This window comes from Quercus robur, chromosome 6 (genome assembly GCF_932294415.1).
Source record: "Quercus robur chromosome 6, dhQueRobu3.1, whole genome shotgun sequence".
Classification (NCBI taxonomy): Eukaryota; Viridiplantae; Streptophyta; class Magnoliopsida; order Fagales; family Fagaceae; genus Quercus; species Quercus robur.
In genome coordinates, this window is record NC_065539.1 from 6,690,021 (window position 1) to 6,706,255 (window position 16,235).

At 32.7% G+C, this 16,235-nt stretch overlaps 1 protein-coding gene across 1 annotated transcript; it reads left to right on the forward strand.

Moving 5' to 3' along the window:
- Nucleotides 1-14,967: 14,967 nt before the first annotated feature.
- On the forward strand, nucleotides 14,968-15,607 carry LOC126732503 (disease resistance protein RUN1-like). Its single transcript, XM_050435405.1, has one exon. It carries the CDS (start codon nucleotides 15,051-15,053, stop codon nucleotides 15,582-15,584), a length of 534 nt encoding a protein of 177 aa, XP_050291362.1. The 5' UTR covers nucleotides 14,968-15,050; the 3' UTR covers nucleotides 15,585-15,607.
- The last annotated feature ends 628 nt before the right edge of the window (nucleotides 15,608-16,235 follow it).

Here is a 16,235-nt window from a genome sequence, read left to right on the forward strand (position 1 = left end):
ATTCCTATGTGCTTCCCTAGACGATGTGGGATTCTATGGAATGCAAGACCCCCCTTTTGGGTCATTACACCTAGTGTCCACCACATGAGCTAGGTACCCTTAGCATCCTTTTCGAAATAGAAGCTTAGTTCGAAGGTTTGATATCACCCTAGGTAAGACATGCATCCTAGAGCCCTTAAATTGAAATTCGGGTTCTCCTAGAAGCCGAAACACCACCTCTTTTCCAAAACAATCTACACTAGAATGATAAGCCGCCAACCAGTCCATTCCCAAAATTACATCATAGTCATACATGTCCATCAAAATTAAGTTTGCTAACATTTCCCTATCCTCAATTTGGATGACACAAGACTTAAGCATAGAATTACACACCAAAGAATCACCCATAGGTGTGGCCATAGACAAGTCATAATCTGTTAGGTTCTAAATGTTTATAACAATTGGTAAATCGTGAACATAAACTTGTCTAGATATAGATCTTAGAGTCTATAGGTATTATTAGACAATGCTCAAGGTGATTCAAGTCAAGATTCAATAACATACAAGCTGCAGGAAGAAGATTTCATAATCTGTCTGGTTCGATCAAACAAAAGACAGGCTCGATCGATCGAAAGTCGTATCTGCAGAATTTTAATTAAGCCCAAATAGCAGTTCAAGCCCATTTAGGATTAGGGTTTCTAATCTACTTCTCCCAGTATATAAAAGAAACCCTAAGCACGTTTTTATGTGGCTTTTCAGAGAGAAAAGAGTATGCCTCTTTTGTATTTAGGGTTTTATTCCTAAAAAGCTCTCTTATGTCTTCTACTGGTGCTATTCCTTGAAAAATATCAAGATCTGGTATTGTAGAAGTTGCTACCTTCTTTTATCATCAAAGGTGTTGATGATTTAAACTTTCAAGAGTGGTCTTGGAGTCACAAACAGGAGAGTTTGTGTTGCTAAACCTTTTAGTGGGATCTCAAAGTCACAAACGGGGGTGTTTGTGTTTTGCAAAGGCCAAAGAAAGAAGGTGTCTGTGGATTCGGAGCTTGCACGTGGTCGTGTCAGTAAGTTCTACTGGTTGGTAGCAATAAGAAGTCGAGCGTGGGGGCTTGTAAGTCTTGTTGTATGAACTTCGATTCTTTCTAGAGGATTTGTTTTTTACCTTGAGGATAGCTAGGTTAAATCCTCCCTAAGTTTTTTACCGGTTTGGTTTTCCTGGGTGATCATATCATTGTCTTATTTATTTTCCACTACTATGCATGATATGATTGTTTGATTGTGATAACCTAGATTTTGAATTTGGACTAAGTAACAACTTGGCTAATTAACTAGGTTAATCCAATTGTGTTTTAAGGGGTCTAAAAACTAACATAATCCATAAGTCCAGGTTTCTTATCACATAACTTAGCATATCGAGAGGAGATAAAAGAGTGTGTAGATCCATAATCAAATAGAGTTTTAGCAAAGTTTTAGAATAATGGGAGGGTACCTATAACCATAGTATCTGAAGCTTGAATGTCTTGTGGTGTGAGTGCAAACACTCTCCCTTGTGCCTTCCCTCCTTTGATCATCCTTTCTAGGTTGTGCCATTGAGTTTTGTTGAGGAGATATACAACTTCTAGCTAAGTGTCCTGTCTTCCCACAATTATAGCAAGCCTTTCCTTCAAAGAAACACGGCTTATCTCCATGAAACCTTCCACATGTAGGGCAAGCATTCGAACTTATACCTTGAACATTCTGGGGTGGATTCTTATTTTCTAGCTTATTTGATGATGAATTACTCCTTGACCTCCCAAAAGATCCTTTCTTGTTCCAATGACCTTGAGCATTGCCTTGTTGAAAGCTTGCCTGTCCAATGTTTCTAGGTGGGTTCTCATTCCTAACATTGTTCTTGAAATCTTCCTTTAGTCTCATAGCTCTCTTAACTGACTCTGCATAATTATCAACCCCTGATGCAATAAGATGGTGCCGAAGTCTCTCATTCAACCCCTTTTGAAATCTGCTTGCTTTCTTCGCCTCAGTAAGGATTAAGTGGGGTCCAAAGCGAGATAACTTGATGAATTTAGTTGCATATTGCTCAACAGTCATACTTCCTTGCACCAAATCAGCAAATTCCCTCTCTTTTCGTTCCCGAACCACCTTAGGTAGGTAGTTATCATAGAAAACCCCTTTAAATTTCTCCTAAGTGATGGGGTTTCTTTCAGTGTCCATTCCCTCCAAAATGGCCTTAGTGGATCTCCACCAATGTTCAGCTTCTCTAATCAACTTGAAAGTTGCAAACCACACCTTCTGAGAGTTAGTGCAATCTAAAGCTTCTAACAACTTCTCCATCTGCAAGAACCAGTTCTCAGCTTCCGTGGGATTTGGCTTCCTGTCAAAAGAAGGGGGATTTCGCTTCATAAAAGTCTCAAAAGAGCAACAAGCCCTTGCCTCTACTCTACCTATGCCTCTACTAGTAGCATGGGTCAACCTATCTAACAGTCGGGCAACAACTTCATCCAAAGGATTAGTGCGTGTCACCCTAGGACGTTCATTATCTCTCACGTTTTGAGTGACTTTAGCCCCAGTATCAACCCTTGCTTTGGTTGACCTTCCCAAATTAACAATAGGTTCCTCGTTATTGGAATTAGCTACTCTCTTCTTTATGGGTGGCATGATACCTAGTTAACAAAGAAATCAAGAAATATAGATGGTGCAACAATTATTACTACTAAACATAAGAAGTAACATCGCCAAAATTATTTAAAATTTCCCATCAAACGTAACCTAAATACCAAATGCTCTGACAAAAAATCAAGATCATAACCTAGTTTCAAGTGTCTACAGAATCATATCCTAAGCTCTGATACCACAATTATAACGCCCCAAAATCATAAATAATAAAAGTCTATTAAATCTAAATAATCCATAAAAAATATTAAATAAAAGCAACCAGCAACCTAAAATTTCATCACAAATGTTAGAACTCTAATCCACCAATGGTAAAACATCTTCAAAATAATTTTCCAGTACAATGTTTAATGCCATAAAAATAATAATAAAATCCCCAGTTCCACAAAATAATTCGTAACTGTTGTCTTCCAAGAATCTCAACTCTAATAATCCCTCTAATGTATCTGTAAGGGGAAATAAAGGGGGTGAAATAACTTAATAAATGGAATTCACTAACATTGGGGTGTGGGAACAAACCTTTCAAATAAATAATTCTTACAACAAATTCATAACATGTAACTCATCAATATTTTATCATCAAATACTTCATATATATATATATATATATAAAATATCTTTACATTGTGAGCCACCATAATACATATATTAATACCATCATATAAACAATTTCCTAGGCTTTTCTCGTAGTCAAAGCTTACGCTCCATTGACAGGGTTGTGCTGTCCCCTTTTAGGACTAGAACCTCCTTTTCATCCATTTTCTTAAGGATGGCTCCTTCGGAAACTAAATGTGCACTCCATTGCTAAGGAGCTTCCTTTTTGGATCCTTAATAGTATACTCCATTGCTAAGGAGCTACCAAATATGCACTATCCCCTTTCCTGGGACTGTCCTTTGCTAAGGACTAGTTGCAGTATGATTGTCCCTTACTAAGGACTAAATACAATACTGAGCTTTCAATCACGACTTGCCATAAGTTTTCAAAACATATTCAATATGCTCACAAAAATAATCCATTCATAATTCTCAAAAATATAAAGATATATTCACACATACAAGTTTAAATAAATTCAGGTTGTCCCACAAGTTTTTTATAAAACGAATAGTTAATGTGCGTATCAAACATTTATAAAATATCAATTTATATATAGAATATCAATATATTTCTTTGATATAAAGTAGTTTAATAATTAACACTGTTTTGGGAAAACTCCCAAAATTAGTAAACACTACTTACCTCTTATTTGCAAAAATATGAAATTAACCATCCTTAAGTCACACTAAATCAGTAGAATTAGAGCCTAGTAACACCAAAAATAGGTTCATCAATACACGAATTTTCCACTTAAAATCAGTTCTCACACTTAAATAATTTAATCTATATTAAAGTCTACAGAGATGTTAGATTCTCTGTGCCACTCTGATTGCGGTACTAAGGCTGCCTTATAATTCAAACTATATGTAGGGCCTAGTTTTGCTCAAATTTCTTTTCCCTTTTTATTGCCCAATTTCATTCCTAGTTAGTGGACGTTTTCTTTGCTAATATAGAAAGACAATGAAAGCATTATTTTGATGTCATTGGAAAGGGTATAAGAAATATCTAGATATTTTCTTTGTTGGAAATTTCTTGTTTTAAGAAGGCATCTCAACCTGCTAGTGGCTGAAAGGTCAAGACTATATCTGACAATGAAAATAGGGGAAAACAAAAAGGCTATATGCATCATTCTTACTCCAATATAATAACAATTATAAGTCATCTTCTCCATTAATATAAGGATAGGTGGAGATTGACAGGTCAAACATATGCCTAGAAGTACTTTTTCTTTTAATTTATTGATAGGTTAGGTTTTATAAAGTGATGCCTATTATCCTATTAGCTACTAAAGTAATTTCAAGCATAGCTGTTTCCTGCAAATGTGGTACAAGTCTAGCCATTGAATATTCAATTCCCTAGATTTAGAGCTAAAGGAAACCATATCTGCTGCAGTCTCACGTTCAGCTACAAAGTAGAAAAAAAAAAGTTCTTCAACCGTGTGTTGCGGCTAAAACAAAAGAAAACCTTTTATATATATACGTGTATCTTAAGAGGTAAAAGGCTAGGGTTTTTAAAAGCTTATCAAGGCCCATATATTTACTTATGCTACCTCACTTAGGCTTCATATTCCATATTATTTATCTTATTTTTAATATCTTAGGCCCAAATCAATTAAATCTATTTAATTGTAGGCCTCCTTTTTAATTTACATATAATAATTAATTTGGTATCAAAATTATGGGGTGTTACAAAAACATTCCCGGTTTTTTGTAGTCAACCAAACACAAAAATCAAATTTGGCAAAGACACAAAAATTAACCTAGCTTAAAAATCTAAGGTGAAAATATACTTTTGGTCATACATTTTGGGCAAATTTTTGTCTTGGTCCCTACTTTTTTGAAGCACCTTATTTAGTTCTTGAAAACCGAAAACTGTTATTATTTTAGTCCTTATTGTTATCTTAGCAACGAAAATTGCAGACTTGGCACATGGAGTGCACATGTGTCACTTTAGACTCTAATATGGCTAATAAAATATTAGTAAATTTTATTATTTGGTAACAATTTTAACTAAATAAAATAAAAAGAATTAAAAAGTAAAAAAGAAAATCGCATTTCATGAACACAAGAACGCAGATGATGAACTCAGGAACACATAAAATTGAACCTCAAAAGTCAAATTCAGACTAGAAAATTCACAATAACCAAATTTCTAAGTGGTAGCCTTTACCCACCCACCAAACCGATCACCTGATACACGGATAAGGCTGTAAATGATCCAAGCTGTTCATGAGCAACTTAGGCTCGGTTCGATAAAAAGCTCATTCATGTTTGTTTTTTTATAAATAAGCCAAAATTGAGCCTTAGTTTTAGGCTTGTTTGATAAACAAGCCGAGCCCAAGCAAAAAAATTTGTTTGTGAACAAATTCGTGTATAATAGGACTCGATACAAAACATATTGAGTTTAGGATCGTTTATAGCTTGATATATGTTTACTAAATATTTTGTCATTACACATATCTTAATAATAACATAGTCCACACGAGACCACTTACCATTACCCATTATTATTATTATTATTTTTTTTGTTTACCTAATTTTTGGTGATATAAGCATTTGATAATGCAATTTTTTTTTTTTTTTGGATCCGAAGCTAAAAAGCTTGACTTAAGCTTGAGTTTGAGCTTGATATTAAGTTCGAGCTTGATATTAAGCTCAAGCTTGGCTTGACTAATTATTCAAGCCAAGCCAAGCCAAGATTAAGCTTTTTAGCATTCTCACGAGCTCGAATTCAAATATATATATATTTTTTATGCTTGTCTCAAGCTTGAGCCAAGCTTGAGCATTTAATTTTTATTGACGAGCTAAGCTCAAACATGCACTACTCGACAAAGCTTGGCTCGTTTATAGCCCTACACGAACACATCTCCTAGACCGATACCCACCAGGGCCACCACGTGATCCCGTGGATCTATTAAGTACAAGTGTACAACAACCATTGCCATTAAAATTGGTTTAATGGGCTTGTGTTTTTTCATATGGAAATGAAAAGAAAGAAAGAGGAACACAACGGCCCATCTTCTTCTTGTTCTTGGACTCACCTACTCGGTCTCTCCTTCTTTGATATGTGATGGTGTGAGGGTTTAGGTTGTTAAATAGTTCAAAATATGCCTGAGTTATGATTGAAATTTGAATTTAGGGTTTGGTCTTGATGGATCTGGGAGTGATGGATTTGAGTTTGGTGGTGGTGCTAGACGGTTTTGGTGGTGGTGGATCTAGGTTATTGTGGTGCTGAAACTAATGCATGTGACACTATTTGGTTTCCAAGAAATTTCAAGAAAGTAAAAAAGAAAATTGAGAAAATAAAAAATGAAGATCTATTTGGTTACTAAGAAATTGCAAGAAAGTAAAAAAGAAAATTGAGAAAATAAAAATGAAGGATTGTTTGGTTACCAAGAAATAGCAAGAAAGTGAAAAAGAAAATTGAAAATATAAAAAGATTGGTAAATTTGTTTTTTGGAACGTGTTTGATTGCCAAGAAAGTTCAATACAAGTTGATAAAGTTACTACAAATGAAAGTAGTTTTTTCATTATTTATTTTTTCAATTTTAAATTAAAGTTGAGAAATTAATTTTTCTGTTTTTAATTTTATTTTTCAATTTAAATGCTAAGATGGAATTATTAAATAGAATTAAAATATTTTGTTGCAATTTTATTAGCCACGTTAAAGTCTAACATGATACATGTGCACTCTATCTGCTATGTAAGATTTTTTTGTTACTAAGATGACAGTAGAGACCAAAATGATAAATGTTTTTGATTTTTAGGGACAAAAATAAGAGCTCCAAAAAGGTAGGGACCAAAACGGGATCTGGCCTAAAATGTAGGCATCAAAAGTGTATTTTTGCCAAAATCTAAAACTCAAAACTACAAAAACTAAAAAAAGATAATAATTTTATTTTCTTTCCCCATTTTCTTGGCATCCAAACAAAACCCAACAATCTCCATCTCTACTTCAAACTTGAATTCCAACAATATTTTCATCATTTTCTTAGTATCCAAATGAAATATTAACAATCTTACATGTAAAAATTACTTAAACTAAAAATTAAAAAGAAAAAATCTCAGTGGGATTTTCTTGGCATCCAAACAAAATTTCAATCACCAAACTCCACTACCACACCACAACATCGCCACAATGGAAATTTTTTGTGATGCCAAGGAAAATTTCATTTGCAAACACACACTTACAAATCACATTGTTATTTGGAACCCAAAAATTGATTTTCACTCAAACCTTTTTTTTTTCCTATTGATTTTCTTGGGAATCAAATGGAACACAACCAAATTGAGAGAGAGAGAGAGAGTGAGAGAGAGAGAGAGAGAGTGAGAGAGAGAGAGAGAGAGAGAGAGAGAGAGGTTAATTGCTGGGTTTGGAAAATGGGGTTTTGGGGTTTATTGTAGATCTGTGGTTTGGTGGTTGATTTTAGGTTTAAAGGGTTTTCAATTTAGTATAGTACTAGGGTTGTTTTTGTATCAGGAGTTGGAGATTGGCAAATTTAAAATAGTGTTTGGTTGTTAAGAAAGTGTAAGAAAATGTTGGAAATGTTTTTACTTTTTTTATTATTATTATTTAAAATTGAGATATTGAAAAGGTTTTTATTTTTTTTATTTTAAATGTTGATGTGGCTTTTAAGATAACAATTATTATTATTTATTATTATTATTTTTTATGCCACATATGTTTTAAAAGTGCTAACTGTGCAATCTATTAGCCACTTAAACATTTTTTATTAGTGAGTTGACGGTAGGGACTAAATTAATTGTATGTTGAAAATTATATGAATAATTGCGGACAAAATGGGCTTTTGCCCTTTTCAGGAAAATTAATTAGCTTTATACCCCATTTCCCAAACTAAGTAGAGAAATGTCTCTCTTTTAAAACTCGATTTATGATAAATTGAGTTAGAAAATTTTTTTTTGAAGCCCTATAATGGCGTTTTAATGAGCCTATAGTGACGTTTTTAAGACCTATAGTGACGTTTTTTAACTCGACTTCAATGAAATCGAGTTATAGGCAATTTCTTTTTACCTATAACTCCATTTCATTGAGGTTGAGTTAAAAAACGTCACTATAGGCTCCTTAAAACGCCACTATAGGGCCTAATTCGTTTTATCATAAATCGAGTTTTAAAAGAGGGACATTTCCCTACTTAGTTTGGGAAAGGGGGTATAAAGCTAATTAATTTGCCCGAAAAGGGAAAAAGCCCATTTTGTCCAATAATTGCTAACAAAATGTAAGGACTAAATTAAAATATAAATTGTTTATCTTTCTACTTCATATGAAAATTCATATGGAAAATTATCATAGTGACTTCTACTTCATTTGTTTATTAACTTTACAACAACCCAATCGTCTACTTTAATCAACAAAGACATCAGTAAGGAACATGGATATCTTTCCTGTCCAGGTTCAAGTTCCTGAATTTATTCAAGTTTAATTTCTTAACTTGGTATAGTTTTAAGATTGAAGTCAAACCACCGCAATCTTGGTGTGGTGGTCACTCCATAAGTATAAATGCTTGTGGGGTGTGGGGGGCTAGGGTCAGAGTTCAAGTCTTTAGAAGGGAGCTTCACACACATATTCACTTAGATTAAACTTGAGTATAAATTCTATCTTGTATAAAAAAAAGAAAAAAAGAAAAAGATTGAAGTCAAACCCTGGATGCATGGATTCTTGCTCTGACATTTTTACACAATTGTTTGAGCAAAATATCAAATCGAATTTATAATATAATTTTGTAGAATAGGGTCGCATCTAATAATGATAAGATTTTTAAAACGCTCTAACGTAGGTGCTGACCTCCAACCGTTTTAAAAAAAAAATTTAATTTTTTTTTTAGAATCTCAAAGTAGAGTTTCATAATTAGATTGAACATACAATACAATCTATAATCTTATCTAGCCACTCTTTAAATTGCGTTAGCGTTGGACATGGCAAGCTATGGGCTGCGGTACAGTATTATATTTAGAGATGGCCACATAGGGATGGCCATGGGTAGGGTATGGATCGGGTATACCCATACCCTATCCGAAATGTTTGCCCATGGATACCCAAATACCAATACCCATTAATATCCATACCCGATCCTTACCCGAATGTATTATCCATGGATATCCATACCCTACCCAAAACCCATTTAAAAAAATGCATAGAATATCATACACCTACAGACCTACCAATCAATAAAGCAAAAAAAAATTTAAAATCAAAATTAAAAAAAAAACACGAATATACATATTATCAAAATTTTGCTATAAAAAAAAAAAAAAAGAGAAGAAGAAGAAGAAGAATAAGATACCATTGTATCTCACTCAGCTTGCTTAGTAAGACTAGCCAAGTAAACTAGATGTTCTCTCTTTCTCCATAGATTCATTTCTTATCTCTTTCTCTCTCTTTTGGAAGCCTTGTGATTTTACCAATTGCTTTTTGTGAAATGTAGTATGAGGTCGAGAACTAGATGTGTCTCTCTCTCAACGCCATTGCTTTGTGTCTTAAGAACAAGATGCTGAAACTGTAACCACCATCAACAACGGCTTCACAGCAAGCTCGCGTAATGGAGAAAGCTGAGTTGAGTTTGATTGACCATGACCCACTCCAATCACCTTCTCTCGCTCCTCAGGTACATCACAGAAAGCTCCAATCCTGTTCTCTCTCACAATTTTGAAGACTGATCGCCTTCTCTCTCTTTGATTATGTTCTCTCTCTAATCATATTCTTTCTCATGACTGTTGATCTGGGTTGATCTAGGTTTTTTTTTTTTTTTTTTTTTGAATGGGTTTGATCTGATTGTGTTTGTGTGTTTGAGGAGAGGCAAAGAGCTTTGAGAGAAAGAAATTTAGGTTTTTTTTAGTACGGGTCGGGTTTGGGTAATATCCATACCCTATCCGCAAAATTCGGGTAATATCCAAACCTTACCCAATTACCTTTACCTATGAAGAACTGGGTATTACCCGGAACATTTGGATCGGGTAGGATTGGATATCCATTACCCAATGGGTATGGCCAAGCCACAAGCCGGGTTTGGGTCAGGTAGACCTAATTAATTTGAGACCCGAACCTCAATTTGCACACGGTACCCAAATTTAAACCCAACATGAATAGTGGTTTAATAGGTTTGCAATAATTTTTATTTTATTTTATATTGTTTATTTTTTTATACAAGATAGAAATTCTATTCTAGCCTAATTTAAATGTATATGTGTGTGAAGCTTCCTCCTAAAGACTTGAATCCTGACCCTTGCCCCCGCCCCCCCCCCCCCCCCCACACCCCACAAGTACTTATACTTATGGAATGACTATCATGCCAAGAGTGCACGGTGGTGCGATAATCTATTCAAAACAACTTGAATAGTGGTTTTGAGTCTTTGATGTTGAGTAATGCTAAGACTACAACTTATTCCACAACTCGTCACGTGGCAAGTTATGAGTGGTGGAGAAAAAGTGGTGGGTCCACACCTCCACAACTTATAACTCACCATGTGGCAAGTTGTCACAAAAATTGTAGAAAAAGTTGTGATACTAGCATTACTCTTTGACGTTTCCCATTTATAACTTCTCTCCAACGCATTGTTTTACTGTTTCATATCTATCTATACTATTGTCACCACCTGAACCCAACTAGAAAGATAGGCACGTAACAACGGCCGCATGCTTATAAAATAAGCACCCTACAAATGTGCAAGACCTTCTTTGCAACTAAAATTTATCCCAAAAAATTACAACAAATAAATCCAAAATACCTCAACAATTTCTTTATTAATAGATCTCCAATAATTTGAAAGGAATAAAATCCAAACCTTATGTACATAATGCCAAATGGCTAATAAATATAAGACTATTACAAGACCATCTAATCCCAAAATCACTACACTTCTTTCCCTGCTCACAACACAAGAGCAAAATTCCCAAAACTTGTTATTCTTCACAATCTAAATCTAGAGGGGAAAACGGGGTGAGTTGACAACTCAATAAGTAAATAAAGTCCTAATAAGTTCTATCAAGCAAATGGATCTAGAAAATAATAAGTTGTACATAAATTGAATATTTTAATCTTACAAATATATCATAGATGGATTAGAAAATAATCAGTTTTCCATATATCAAAAGTTGTAATTTACAATAGGTTCCAAAAGCACATAAGCAGTCTCAAGGACCCAAACAGTTCAAATACTCAAATATAATTCATATTCTTAACAATCTTTTATGACTATGGTCACACTTATCCCATGACTAAGCATCATATTTAGATGAAACTAGTTCCATGCTAATGTATATCCCCCATTAGGAGGATCTAGAAACATGATAGGTTCATATAATCCCAGATAGAACTAGTTTCGATACCAATGAATAACTCCCATTGGCCGGGTATCAGAGTCAAAATATGGTCAGATTGTCCAAAATCATATATATCAAATCATAGTTCAAACAAAAATATATCTCATTCAAATACAAATATAAAATCATATATATATATATATATATATATGTAGTAATCAAATAAATTCATGAAGATTATTTATTCTTTACCTTAAATCAATGTAGCTAACAATTGAAATAAAATTATAACCATTGTAGAACAATATTTAGTAGCTAAAATACAGTAATATAAGCAAAAATAAAACCAATTAGGAGAAAGGTTCCTAACATCAATCCAATGCCTATTCAATATCCTTGCAATTTCCCAAGACCACTCCAATGTAAACCCGTTAGCAAACCAAATAAAGAATTTACTCCAAACAAGTTTGTCACTAAGATCCTTAGACCTCAAGTCTCAATGCCATCCAACACCGTGGAGACACAAAGCAAAGATGCTACACATACACGTGAAAGACTAAGTCCTTGGAATAAATCTTCAAATAATTGGTTTTGGCTCAATCTTTTATTTATCAACACGGATTGGTTTCTCGGATTGGATAAAAACGAGAAAGAGAGCAAGGGGGGTGGACGGCTTCTTCTCTTCTAGAAATCCTTAGCTGTAAGATGCAAAAACACAAATAAATTTTTAGGTTGGCTAGGATTTACACGTTACAACTAGGTTTAAATATTACTAACCCCAATATCAGAATTACTAAGTTACCTTAAAAAAATAAATCTCCTTTAAAAAAAAAAAAAAACAATTTTGGAATCGGTAACCTAGTTCTTACTACGTTTCTCAAAGCTTATATATTTCCACTTTGGATTTGAAAAGTCAAAACGCGTGGGAACGTCGGTTACTTGTAAAGACCAAATAAATTTCGTGTAAAGACTAAATAGAGGTTTTTAGTTTCAGGGACACTGCCAGTCAAGGAACAAAAGTTTGTGTAAAGACTAAATAGGGGTTTTTACTTTTATGGACACTGCCATTCATCTATATTACTATTTAAGGGGCTTCTCCTGTTTAGATTTCTCATTTTTATAGTTCTAAAATACCCCTATACCATTCACTTACAAATTTTTAACTAACAGGGATAAATATGTAAAATAAAACTTTTTTTGCTTTAATAACCCACAAATTCACGTACGCTTTGCCAATTTACAACCCAATAATCTACTCTCATTCTTCTTCAAATTACACAAATTTAGCAAATTCAGTCTCAACGGTACGTCCTCTTCTTTCTTCTTCTTCTATTTCCAGATTTGGGTTCTAAACAATTCAACATAATTTACACAATTCAAATGGCTTTTCAAGTTCTATCTTCTGCACCTCTAATCTAAATTGCAAGTTGTTCTTTCTTTTCTTCATCATTGACTATTGTTTGAGTTCTTACCTTCCATGGCTACCAATGATTTAGAATTTGAGGTGTACTTACCTGTGGGTGAATGAGATTTTTATAGGGATTCAATGGTATTTGACTATTGCTTATTACCTGTGATTGACTTCAATATCACATGCCTCAAAATCTTTTTTTTTTTCCTTATATTTTCCTCTTCTTTTTTGTTCCTTTGCACCAACGTGTATCTGTTTTTCTTTTTCTTTTCTGTTTTTTTTTTTTTTGTGGATATTTTCAAACTTTTCAGTTTTAAGTTTTAACTCACACAAACTTTTTTTTTTTTTTTTGAAGTTGTCTATACGTATAATAAAGCCCAAAAGGAATCACTTTGGCATGAAACTCTATTTGAGTATTTGTTGTATACCTTTGTCATTTGTATCTACGTGTATCGGTTTTTTTTGCTCATCTTTTCCTTTTGTGTGTGGATATTTTCAAACTTTTCAGTCAAACACAAACTTTTTTTCAAGATTTGAATCTGAGAAGTTTATCAATAACGAATTGATGTTTATCACTTTGTTTTAAATTCAATTATTTTTATTTGCTTGCAAAAAAAAAAAAAAAAAAAAATTCAATTATTTTTGTTTGAGATTTAAAAAAAAAAAAATCGTGATTTTGAGAGGAGAAATTTTTCTTTCTTTTCTTTAAAGTAACACAACATACTTCCCTAAAAAAAAAAAAAAAAAAAAGAGTAACCAAACAATTAAGAGTATTTGAGTTAAAAAAAAAAAATAGAAAAGAAAGGAAGGACCAAAAAGGAACTGAATTCAAATAGAAAATATACTTATTTACGATTTCTTTCTTCTTTCTTCTTTTTTTTTTTTTTTTTTTTTTTTTTTTTTTTTTGCTTATCTTTTCCTTTTGTGTGTGGATATTTTCAAACTTTTCACTCAAACACAAACTATTTTAAAGGATTTGAATATGAGAAGTTTATCAATCACAAATTGATGTTTATCACTTTGTTTAAATTCAATTATTTTTGTTTGAGATTTAAAAAAAATGTGATTTTGAGAGGAGAATTTTTTTTGACACTTTTTTTTTCTTTCTTTTCTTTAAAGTAACCCAACATACTTCCCTAAATGGTTCCCAAAAAAAAAAAAAGTACTTCCCCAAAAAAAAGATTAAAAAAAAAAAGAGTAACTGAACAATTAAGAGTATTTGAGTTTGTTTCAAAAAAAAAAAAAAGAGTATTTAAGTTAAAAAAAAAAAGAAAAAAAGAAAAAGAAAAGAAAGGAAGGACCAAGAAGTAACTGAATTCAAATATAAAATATACTTTTCAAATAGGGAAGAAGAGATTTAGAAAAAAAAAAATTAAAAAAAAAGTGAGAATTGAAATTGTAAAGAAACAACAATGTTAAAAAAACAGCAATTTTTTAAAAATAAACGGAGAGATAAAAGAGGTTAAAATTTAGGATTTGATGAAAAAAAGAATAGTTTAGTTTTATGTGAGAGTTAAAGATATATTTTTACTGAATTATCCTCAAATTTTGTTTGTGTTTGAATTCCTATGTAAAAATAAAAAGGGAAAACTTTTGAAAATACGTTAGTGAGAGTTTGTGTTTGAATTGCTATTAAAAAACAGCACAAAATTTAAGTACAAAATTGGTTGTAATCTAAGGCTATAACTATATTCAATAAAATAAACACTAGCCTCTTTGAGGCTCTTATATTTTTTTGGAAAGTTAATAATTTGTATCTATTATAATTCGGAATTACTACATTTTTCAATCACAAACAAATCTGGGGGTGTGATGAGTATTATGAGTTTGTAGGTGAAATAATTTTTCATTACACCCCTAAGTTTTTTTGTGATTGGAAAATATAGTAATCCAACATTATAATGGATGCAAATTATTAACTATTTTCTAAAAAAATAGAAGAGCCTCTGAGCACACGCGTGAGCGCGTGCTCAGAGGCTAGTATAAAAGAAAGGTTGTTTACACAATCCGTTATGCTTTCTTCACTCATATCTCTTTTAATTTTCGTTTAGTCACATCTTTCTTTCATTCTCTTCTTCTCCTTCTATATTTTCTCAATTCTTTTGCTTATAGATTTCGATGGCTCTGCAAATCAACGAAGGAGGCTCTTCTTCTTCCACTGCCCGACACATGTATGACGTTTTCTTGAGCTTTAGAGGTGAAGATACTCGTTATAATTTTACTGGTCATTTATATCATGCTTTATGTGACAAAGGTTTTAACACCTTTATTGATGATAATCTTCAAAGAGGAGAAGAAATTTCAACAGAGCTTCTCAAAGCCATAGAATTGTCAATGATTTCGATTGTTGTATTTTCTGAAAATTTTGCATCTTCAACTTGGTGTTTGAATGAACTTGTCAAAATTCTTGAGTGTAAGAATTTTGGCCAATTAATTCTACCTGTTTTTTACAAAGTAAATCCATCAGAAGTACGTAAACAAGAGGGAAAGTTTGGGATTGCACTAACTGAACATGAAGAAAAGCATAACAAAGATAAGGTTCAGAGTTGGAGGGCAGCTTTAACCAAAGCAACTTATTTGGCTGGATTCTCTTACAAGGATGGGTATGTATCTATTACTACTTTTTTGCCTTCTTGTAGTATAAAACATTAATAGTTTTGTTATTACCATTTATTTCCAAATAATCAAAGGATTTGCATTGCATACTCAAAGTTAGTACATGGTAAAACTTCAAATTCATCATGTAGGTAGAAGAATATTGATTTCTAAATTAACACAGAAAAATATATACTTCTAGAAGGGTAAATGATTTCACCTTACAATGTTATGTCCATGTACTAAATAGGAAATAAACAAGAGAGACTAGAGAAACATTGGATCCACTTTAGATTGCCTCTTCTATGCTGCTTCCTTTCTCCATATAGATTTTGATTCGGTTTTTCGAGAAGCTAAGAGAGAGGAAAAGTCACAATCACATCCATAATCACTTGCCAAACAAAAATTTCAGAATAAGATATTTTTTATTAAAAAAAAAATTGTCACGACTCGCAATCCAAATGAATTCCACATTTTCAACCATGACCAACATGTCAATACCAAGCTTAAGACTGATGTTAATATGAACCAAAGTAAACCTGTGAACAAAAAATTGTCTATTTGTTAGTTGATAAATAGCTTATCTAATATCTTTCTCCAAATAATAACAAACATCATCAATTTGGAATATACCACAAGTTCACACACTAAAATCCCCTATTACATCAAAAGTTCCAGCGCTCAACTGTTGATTTATATATACAAACA